The 11,115-nt window shown below is 41.7% G+C and overlaps 1 protein-coding gene across 2 annotated transcripts in view; it reads left to right on the top strand.

Annotated features, from left to right (window-relative positions):
- ANAPC7 (anaphase promoting complex subunit 7) overlaps positions 1-11,115 on the top strand; it is a 29,691-nt gene that overhangs the window by 4,517 nt on the left and 14,059 nt on the right. For both annotated transcript variants that reach the window (XM_006149317.3, XM_006149316.2), the window contains 3 exons: positions 2,008-2,194; positions 6,035-6,154; positions 10,738-10,849. In XM_006149317.3, coding sequence (XP_006149379.1) covers positions 2,108-2,194; positions 6,035-6,154; positions 10,738-10,849 — 319 coding nt within the window. In that variant the 5' untranslated portion in view covers positions 2,008-2,107. The remainder of the gene's footprint in view (positions 1-2,007; positions 2,195-6,034; positions 6,155-10,737; positions 10,850-11,115) is intronic.

Here is an 11,115-nt window from a genome sequence, read left to right as displayed (position 1 = left end):
AGTCTGGGGCTTGAACCACAGTTATTCATGTGGGAGTACAGCACCTTAACCACCATGCCACCTGCTGGCTTCATGGCCTTCTACTCTTAATACACCCTTATTGAGAAATTAACTTTATGGAGTTCTTTGCTGCATTTTCTCATCTTAAAGCAGCTATAGGTTTTATCTTTCAAAGAAAAATGTGTACATTCAACTTAGGAACGAATAGAATTAGAAGTTAAAAATACAAATGCTTAGGACAAGCAGTTGGCATAATGGCTATGTTGCTGGACTCCCATGTAGTAGACCATGGTTCAAGTCCTGGACCCGGTGGCTTAAACTCATGTCGTGTGTGTGTGTGTGTGTGTGTGTGTGTGTGTGTGCGCCCAAGATCCCAAGAGGAGAAGGGATTGAGGAGTGGCCACCCCCCCTGGGGGGTGATTTCTCGCGTTCTATCTCTCTGTCTCTCTCTGTCTTTCTGGCAAGTGTCTGTCTCTCTCTGTCTTTTTGGCAAGGACATGTGCTCTATAGCAAAACCCTCTCCAAAAAAATACAAATGCTTTATTAAGAATGGTGGCCAGGGGCCGGCAGGTGGCATGGAGGCTGAGGTGCTGGACTCCCACATGGCTGACTACGGTTTGAGTCCTGGACCTGGTGGCTTGCTTTCTCACTTTCCCTCTCTCTCCCCTTCCCCGTTTCTCTCTGGTCAAATTAAAATAAATCAATGAATAAATTATTCTAAAAATATTTTTAAAATAATAAAAGAAAAAAGAATGGTGGCCAGGGGCCAGCAGGTGATAATGAAGGTTAAGGTGGCTGGCTCTCACATGGCCAATTGTCCTTTTTTTTTTGGAGAGGTTTTTGCTATAGGGTGCGTGCACTTGCCAGCAGAAAGACAGAGAGAGAGACATAGAGACAGAAAGCAAGAAATCACCCCCCAGGGGGGATGGTCATGCCGCAATCCCTTTTCCATTCTCCTCTCGGGATCTTGGGCATGCCCGCACACGCGCCCGGCGTGAGTTTTAAGCCACCGAGTCCAGGACGCGCACCGCGGTTGACTATGTGGGAGTCCAGCAACATAGCCATTATGCTAACTGCTGGTTCCCGTCAATTGTCCTTTTAAATTCTGGGCCTGGCTGCTTGAAAATCATACTGAATGCATATGTGTGCTTGTCCAAAATCCTGAGAGAAGGGAACAGTTTTGAAACAATGGTTCCTTTACATTGTTCTTAAACCCCTGAGACTCAGGGAGATCAGAATTCTTAAAAATGCTAATGACGTTTACCTTTGTAAACCAGCTGGCAGCACAGTAGTAAAGGTGTATCCCACATGGTGTGACTTGGAAAATCAATGGGCAGTGATTTTCACTTTCCCTCTCTCTGTCTTTCTCTGGCAAGTGCATTCACTCTGTGGCAAATATCTAATTAAAAAAATAATAAAAATAAGAAACAAAAACTTTCATCAAACAAGACCTTTCTTTCCATCCCATTCTTTCCCATTGGCTGTCCCATTCTGTTCCCATACAGATAGATTTTCTTAAATACCTGAAGAATTTTCAGGTCCCCCCAAATCTCTTTATTCAAGCCCCTCCCTAAAAAGGATTCAAAGTGGTGAAGTTTCTTTTTTTCAAATCTTTGGTAATATTTTAATTTGGTAATTATAGTTTTGCATTATCCTTAAATTATGTGAATATGAGTATGGATGGATATATATCTAACTATTAAGAGGCCTTGGATTAAAGAAGGGAAGAGATACTTTCTTATTATAGCTGTATTATTGGATTTGATTTATAGATATTTCATATTGAGTAAAGAAAAAATTAGAACAGTTTGAGGCAATATTCTAGGCATGTGGACCATATTAGCGTAGTGTCTGGCTTTCATGCTTCTCTTTAGGGACGAGTACTTAAGGTACAGTGGCTTTTTGCAGACTGTCATATATAAGGTATGCTAAGCTTATGTGAACTGTAAGGTGTTTGTGATATTTCAAAATAACCTACATGGTGGGTATGTGTTCTTTGTTTTCTAGTGAGTTATTCTCCCCATCTCAGAAGTACCAGCTTTTGGTGTATCATGCAGACTCTCTTTTTCATGATAAGGAATATCGAAATGCTGTGAGTAAGTACACTATGGCTTTACAGCAGAAGAAAGCCCTAAGTAAAACTTCAAAAGTGAGACCTTCAACTGGAAATTCAGCATCTACTCCACAAAGTCAGGTAATTGGAAATAGAATTGTGATTCTTTTGTTTGTTTAAATAATTATTTTATTGAACTTTATTTTATTTATTTATTTTATTTGATGAGAGAAAGAAAGTGAGAAAGCAAGCTGCCAGGTCCAGGTCTCGAACCTCAGTTGGCAACGTGGGAGTTCAGCACCCTTAGTCACCATGCCACCTGCCAACCCCAGAATTGTGATTGTTTTTTTCTGAGAGAGAGAGAGAGAGAGGCTGAATTTAGAAGGCAACTGAACTGAGATAGAAGGTAGTAAAATAAAAAATTTTAAAGGGAGCTGGAGCTAGAAAAAGAAAGATGAAAAACTTCTTAGATACAAGAACGTATGCAGTCAGTCATTGAAAGCTAAGAGCATGGGGCCAGTAGATGGTGTAGTGGTTACATCACTGGACTTTTCCATGACAGACTGCGGCTTGAATCCTGGACCTGGTGGCTTGAAAGTCACACTGGGTGTGCACATATGCATGCATGCCTAAGATCACAGGAGAAGAATGGAGGAGAAAGGATTGTGGTATGGCCATCCCCCCTGGGGAGTGATCTCTCACTTTCCCTCCCACTGTCTCTGTCTCTCCCCACCTGCCCACTCCCTTACCCCGCAGGTGCACGCGCAGCAGAAAGAAAAGCTAAAGGGAATCAGCAGTTAGCGTAATGGCTATGTCGCTGGACTCCCACATAGTTGACCGCGGTTTGCGTCCCGGACCTGGTGGCTTAAAACTCACGCCGGGCGCATGTGTGTGCGTGCTCAAGATCCTGAGAGGAGAATGGAGGAGAAGGGATTGCAGCGTAACCATCCCCTGGGGGGGGGGGTGATTTCTCGCTTTCTGTCTCTATGTCTCTCTTTGTCTGTCTGGCATGCGCACGCACCCTATAGCGAAAAAACCTCTCCAAAAAAAAAAGAAAAGCTAAGAGCAAAATTTACTTGGTTGATAAATCTAAAAATTAAATTAGATGAAGTCACACTTTATTCCTCTCTTAAACAAACAACTCAAAATGTGTTTATAATTTTAATGAAAGTACAGCTTTTGAAATGTCATTTAGGGCCAGTAGGTGGTTCGGTGGTTAAAGTACTGTATCTCACACGTCCCATTGTGTAATTTGAATCCTGCACCCAGCAGCTTGAAAATCACACTGGGTGCATGTGTGTGTATGCTTAAAACCCTGAGAAGAGAATAGAAGAGAAAGGATTGTGATGTGGCCATTCTCTCCCCCACTCCTAGAGTGATTTCTCACTTTCCCTTTCTCTTTCTGGTGAACGTACATGCCCTATGGCAAAAATCTTCAAAAAAAACCCAAGCAAACAAACAAACAAAAAAAACCTGTTACTCAGTTGTTAGGACTGTCAGTACCTGGGGAAATTTATAGAAAATAATTTTTAAAAAATTATTTACTGCTATTATTATTTTACAATTTGACCAGAGACAGACAGACAGAGAGAGAGAGAACAGGAAAGTGTGAAAGCAAGCTGCCAGGTCCAGGACTCGAACCAGTCAGCTCTACTCTTGACTTTTAATGACTGATTGCATACATTCTTGTATCTAAGAAGTTTTTCATCTTTTTTCTTTCTCTAGCTCCAGCTCCCTTTAAAATTATTTTTTTATTTTGCTACCTTCTATTTCAGTTCAGTTGCCTTCTAAATTCTTTATTTCTCTGTCTTTCAGAATCCAGCATCTTTAACCACCATGCCACCTGCTGGCTCATATAGAAAATAATTTAAGAATTCCCGGTGGGGCAACCAGCAGGTGGTGTGGTGGTTAAGGCACTGGACACTCCCACATGGCCGACCAGAGTTTGAGTCCCGAATCTGGTGGCTTGCTTTCCCACTTCCTTTCTCTATCACTCTCACCCTCTGTCTCTCTCTGGTCAAATTAAGAAATAAATTAATGAATGAATAAATAAAATAAATAATTATTTAAATAAAATAATTCCCGTTTGGGCCAGCAGTTGGCATGAAGTTTAAGATCCTGGACTCCCACATAACTAACCACAGTTTGAGTCCCAGACCTGGCAGTTTGCTTTCTCAGTTTTTTTCTCTCTCTCTCTGGTGAGCACACATGTCCTATAACAAAACTTAATAGCAGTAATGATAATATTAGTAATAAGTAATTAAAAGAGTTCATAGCAATTTTTGTTGCTTAATAGTTAAATAAATGAAGGGATAGAATTTTAATGTTCTCACTATTAGACTTAGGATCCATTTTTAGCAATGGAATGACTAATATGGACCAGCCCTATGGCCTAAGGGAGCCAGATCCCACATAGCCAACCATGTAGTTCACAACCCAGACCTAGTGGCTTGAGAAACATGCCAGGTGCGTGTGCATATGTGCCTCAATTCATATAGGACAGAGAAGGAATTGTGACACGACCATGCCCCATTGGAAGGTCCTTTCTTTCCTTTCTCTTTGTGTCACTAGCTCTCTCAAGTATATGTGCCCTCCAGCAAAAATTAAAAAAAAATTTTAAAAACCTTAATGGTAGAACTCAAAAAAAGGTTTTCAGGGCATGTAACTAAGACTGTTCACTGCAGTATGTATGTAGTTAGTAAGAATGTATGTCAAAAGGATCTGTTTAAATTGCAGTATAGAGTATAATGGAACTGTTAAATGAAAAATGAGATAAAGATTTATGTGTTGGTTTGAAAGGAACACCTATAGATTTTAATAAAGAAACTAATGTTTGAACCACTGTGTTCAGTACTCTTTTTGTTAAAAGGGGATTGTTTATAGATGCATAAATATGTCCTGGTATAAATTATGTAAGTCCAGCACTTTAACTACCATGCTACCTACTGACCCCAGAACTTACCCTTTGAACATGTACAATTCACTGGGGTTTAATATGTTTACAAGGTTGTGTAACCACCAGTGTTGTTGTTTTTAAATTATTTTATTTTATTTATTCATTCATTTATTTTAATTTGACCAGGGAGAGAAAGAGAGAAAAAGTGAGAAAGCAAGCCACCAGGTCCGGGACGTAAACCGTGTGGTCAGCCATGTGGGAGTGTCCAGTGCCTTAACCACAATGCCACCTGCTAGTCCCCCACCAGTCCTGTTTTAATTCCAGAACATTTTTATCACCCTGGAGAGAAACTCTTTGCCTGTTAGCAATTACTCTGCATTCCCACCCTTCTCAGCCCCTGGCAACCACTAATTTTCTGTCTCTGTACTTACCTATTCTGGACATTACATACTAATGGAATATGAATGGAATCATATAATATGTGGTTTTTTGCATCTGGCTTTTTCAGTTTTTTTAGTTTTGCTATAGAGTGCATGTACTCACCATAGAGCGACAGAGAGAGAGAAAGAAATGCAGAGAAAGGGAAAGTAAGAAATCATCCCCTGGAGGCATAGCCATTCTATAATCCTGTCTCCTCCAGTCTCCTCTTAGGATTTTGAGCACACATACATACATGCCCTGCATGATTTTCAAGCTGCCGGGTCCGGACTCCAGCCGTGCAACCATGTGGGATTCAGCACCTTGATCTCCATGTCACCTGCTGGCCCATCATCTGACTTATTTTTGCTTAGAGTAATATTTTCAGGATTGAGCTGTGTGATAGCATGACTCAGTTCTTAATTATTTATTGTCAAGTAATATCCCATTGCATTAGTTGATGGACATTTTGTTGTATCTACCTTTTGCTCATGAATAGTGTTACTATCAACACTTCTATGCAGGTTATTGTAAATTTATGTTTCAGTTTCTTGGCTCTATACCTAGAAACAGAGTTGCTGAGTCCTGTGATAATTATGATTAACACTTTGAAGAACCACCATACTGTTGAAATAATATTTTGCAGAGATGTTTTCATTGTCTCTTAGTGTCTTCCATCTGAAATTGAAGTGAAGTACAAGATGGCTGAGTGTTATACAATGCTAAAACAAGATAAAGATGCCATTGCTATACTCGATGGGATCCCTTCAAGACAAAGAACCCCTAAAGTAAGTTGAATGAACAGTTTGTTACATATCTTTTTCCTCTCCAGCCCTTCCAACCCAGCTTCTTCTGTGTTTTCTCTGTGTATTAGGAAGTCCAACTGGACATTTTACTTGTGACTCTAATTCTTTCTTTCTTCCCCTGTTCAGAAGGGTTCAGAGAGATAGATGAGTGATTTTTCTTAAGAGATCCTGAATCAGCTGTAGAAATGACAACTAAAAAATAACTAGGAGTGTTGGGAACCAGCAGTTAGCTTAATGGCTATGTCGCTGGACTCCCACGTAGTCGACCGCAGTTCACGTCCTGGACCCGGTGGCTTAAACCTCACGCCGGGCACGTGTGCGTGCGTGCCCAAGATCCCGAGAGGAGAATGGAGGAGGAGGAGGGATTGCGGCATGTCCATCCCATCCCCCCCTGGGGGTGATTTCTCGCTTTCTGTCTCTATGTCTCTGTCTGTCTGTCTGGCGAGCGCACGCGCCCTACAGTGAAAAATCTCTCAAAAAAAAAAAAAAAAAAAACTAGGAGTGTTTATCTTTGATATTTATTCTGTAGGAGAAAAAGATTTACAAAACACTTGCAGGTGGCAAAACACTTTTGTTTTGGAGAGAGATTTTTGCTATATGGCATGTATGTTCGCCAGAGAGACAGAAAGCAAGAAATCACCTCCCAGGAAGGATGGCCATGCCACAGTCCCTACTCCATTCTCCTCTTGGGATCCTAGGGACAATGCACATGTGCCCGGTGTGAGGTTCACATCCAGGACTTGAACTGTGATTGACTATGTGGGAGTCCAATGATGTAACTATTACACCATCTGCTGGTCCTGCAAAACACTTTTTTAGAACTAACAGCATTTTTTTTTTTTTTTTTGGGAGATTTTTGTTATAGGGCATGTGCACAGAGAGACAGAGAGATAGAAAGCGAGAAATCACTCCCCAGGGGGATGGCCACACCACAATCCCGCAATCCCTTCTCCATTCTCCTCTCAGGATCTTGGGCATGAGTTTAAGCCATCGGATCCGGGACTCGAACTGCAGTCCACTACATGAGAGTCCAGTGATATAGCCATTACACCATCTGCTGGTCCCCTAACAACATTTTTTTTTTAAGACAATCACATTGTGATCCTCCCATCTCAGTCTCCCAGTTAGGACTGGGCGTACATTATCTTACCTAGCCCGTTTTTAGTTTTTCAGACAGAGCTGTGCTTTGTGACTGAGTCTAGCCTTGAGCTTATGATCCTCGTGCCACAGTCTCCTCAAGTGTCTAGGATTAAAGTGCGTGCTGTATGCTGGACCTTTAGGTTGGACGAGAAATCAAGTCTAACCCTTCCCTGTGGTCCCAGCCTGCAGAGCACAGTGTCTTAGCAGCATGCACAACGGGGGCCTGGAACATCATTTATTGGATTCTGCTGGTGTACCCATTTTCAAAATCACTGTGGTATCCTCTTCTACTTTTTTATATGTGGCATGTGTATTTACATTTGATTTGACAAAACGTTTAGTGAAGATGGACCAGCAGATGGCATAATGGTTACGTGGCTGGACTCCCACATGTTTGAGTCCTGAACTCAGCAGCTTGAAACTCACGCTGGGCACGTGTGCATGCATGCCCAAAATCCCGAGAGGAGAATGAAGGAGTAGGGATTGCGCATGACCATCTCCCTGAGGGGTGAGTTCTCGCTTTCTATTCCTGTCCTGGTGAGCGCACACACCCTATGGCAAAAATCTCTCTTAAAAAAAAAATAGCAAATTTAATTCATATCAGTATTTTTTTTTTATTTTACCAGAGGATGCTTGTACTCAGTAAGAAAGAGAGGAAGAGTTAGAAAGCACTTCTTTTTTTTTGAGAGGTTTTCACTATAAGGCGTGTGCTCGCCAGAAAGACAGAGACAGAAAGTGAGAAATCACCCCCCAGGGGAGATGGCCCCGGTGCAATCCCTTCTCCTCCTTTCTCCTCTTGGGATCTTGGGCACGCACACACATGCATCCGGTGTGAGTTTAAGCCACCAGATCCGGGACTCACACCGCGCCTGACCGACTACATGGTAGTTCAGCTACATAGCCATTATGCTAACTGCTGGTTCCAAGAAAGCACTTCTTGGGGAATGGTTAAATTGCAGTTCCTTCTTCCCCATTCCTTTTTCCCTTCAGGATTCTGGGTGCACATGCAACTAGCATGGTTCCCAGGCCACCAGGTCTGGGACTTCACACCATTGGCTCTGTGGGACCCAGCCACCTTAACCACCATATCACAGGCTGACTCATAGTCAGTATTTTATTCTAACTTGTACTACCATGTCACCCTCCCTCCTCACTTCATTGAAAAACTACTCTATGGGGCTGGCAGGTTGCATGGTGAAGGCACTAGACTCCCAGATGGCCAACTATGGTTCATGTCCCAGATTTGGTGGCTTGCTTTCTCACTTTCTCTCTCTCTGGCAAGCACATGTGCCTTGTAGCAAATTAAATGTAATAATAATAAATAATTATCTTAAGAAAAGAAAAAACTATTCTATGCAAATTATTCTGTTTTGGGGACGAGATTTTTGCTATAGGGTGTGTGCTCTCGTTGGAGAAACAGAGACAGACCAGACAGAAGGCACTAAATCACTGCCGTGATGCAGTGCCTTCTCCATCCTCCTTGCAGGATCTTGGGCGGGCATCATACATGCCCACTGTGAGTTTTAAGCCACTAGGTCCAGGTCTCAAACTGTAATCGATTCCATGAGAGTCCAATGATGTAAGCATTATGCCATCTGTTGATCCGAATGTAAATTATTCTTAACAATCAGAAATATATGTAAAGATGTCTGTGTACATATCTAAACAGCATGGGACCTGGTGTATTTTAGTAGTGCTGCTTCATTCAGGTGTTGGTGAATTTAAAAAGTAACCAGACTTAATGAGAAGATGTTTAAGTGCCTTTTCATACTAAGGAATTATTTTGTATTTTCTGAAATTTTGAAACTAAGGTATTTCTTGAGTATATTTTATGAAAGCACTTGGAAGCATAGTATTGTCTAATCTGTCTCATAAACTTGGATGCTGTGTACTAATTTGTATTCTGGTAACCCATGAAAGTCTTCTCTTAACCCAAGAATGTTTTTGCATATATGAAGAATGTCTGCTGCTATATGCAATGAGTCTTCTTTTTGGAAGAAGCCATTTTAATTATAAACTTAAGATGAATCTGTTCCTTATCTTTAGAAATGTACGTAACTTCCTCCTCGATGACTTGTGGGTGTTTGGGGGACATTTTTAGAAAATGAGTAATGGCAGAACACAGCTTTGTGGTATCCAGTGCTTGGTGTTTACATTATTCTAGGAGGGATTCTGTAGAGCTCTTGTACCCAGGAGCAAAGGTGTGTACCTCAAGCATGAACCTGGAATGTTTATAGTTTTTCTTTCTTGTCTGTTAGAGAGTTAACTGGCTGACCATGGTTTGAGTCCCAAACCTGGTGGCTTCAAAATCACGCCTGGTACGTGTGTGTGTGTGTGCCCAAGATCCTGGGAGGAGAATGGAAGAGAAGGGATTACAGCATGGCCATCCCCCCTGGGTGGTGATTTCTCACTTTCTCACGATCTCTTGTTAGTTTATCCAGCAAGCACACATTCCCTAAGGAACTGCTTTTAAAAAAAAAAATCGGGGCCAGCAGGTGGTGTGGTGGTTAAGGGCGATGGATTCCCACATGACCAACTGTGGTTCAAGTCCCAGACCTGGCAGATTGCTTTCTAACTTTCCTTCTCTCTCTCTCTCTCTCTCTCTCTGCCTCTCTGCCTCTCTGCCTCTCTGCCTCTCTGCCTCTCTTGCTCACTCTCACTCTGTCCCTCTCTCGTCAAATTAAAATAAAGTTCAATAAAGTAATTCTTTAAAAGAATCAAGGTAACTAGAATTTTTTTTTTTTTTTGGAGAGGTTTTTGCTATAGGGCGCATGTGCTCGCCAGAAAGAGAGAGACAGAGAGATAGAAAGAGAGAAATCACCCCCCAGGGGGGATGGCCATGCTACAATCTCTTCTCCTCCATTCTCCTCTCAGGATCTTGGGCACGCACGCACACGCGCCTGGCGTGAGTTTTAAGCCACCAGGTCTGGGACTCAAACCGCGATCAGCTACATGGAAGTTTGGCGACATAGCCATTACGCTAATTGTTGGTCCCAAGGTAACTAGAATTCTGTGACAGTTCTTAAATGGATGTACTTTCCATTCCAGAGGCAGCATCTTTGGGTCACACATTATTGAAACTTATAGTTAGGTAAGTGAGAGGGTGATAGGACTTTCCTCTTATGGCTGGGAAGATCTAGCAAAGGGTAGTGATTTCTCTGTTTTAAAGAAAGGGGTTGGTCTTCCTTTATTTGTACAGGGATGTAGATAGATTTGTAAAAAGTAGAATAGGATGGGAAGATCTAGCAAAGGGTAGTGATTTCTCTGTTTTAAAGAAAGGGGTTGGTCTTTATTTGTACAGGGCTGTAGATAGATTTGTAAAAAGTAGAATAGTAACTGGTCATAAAAATCAAGACCTTTTTGCGATGAGATACTTTCTTTGCCATATATACTTATCTTACTGGTTTTTATTTTTATTAATACAGATAAACATGATGCTGGCAAACTTGTACAAGAAAGCTGGTCAGGAGCGCCCTTCAGTCACCAGCTATAAGGAAGTGCTGAGGCAGTGCCCATTAGCCCTTGATGCCATTCTAGGTATCGGTCATTTTCTGCCTATCTTCACAGCATGTACTGTCAAACACAGTCCTTCCCAATACTAGCTATATGGTTAAAAAAAAAACAATTTTTTTTTAGGTTTCCTTCAGAGCATGATTCAGTTCTATTACCATTGTCACATATTCAATTAAGAAATACTGAAATACGATCTTGCCATCATATGCATCTTGCTTAAAATAGGGGAGTAGTTGCCTTGCAGCTCAGCTGAAGTGCTGTTGCTTCTCGCATTGTGGAGGAGTGATGCA

This window comes from Tupaia chinensis, unplaced genomic scaffold (genome assembly GCF_000334495.1).
Source record: "Tupaia chinensis unplaced genomic scaffold, TupChi_1.0 Scaffold000258_1, whole genome shotgun sequence".
Taxonomy (NCBI): domain Eukaryota; kingdom Metazoa; phylum Chordata; class Mammalia; order Scandentia; family Tupaiidae; genus Tupaia; species Tupaia belangeri.
This window is presented reverse-complemented; position numbering and strand designations above follow the sequence as displayed.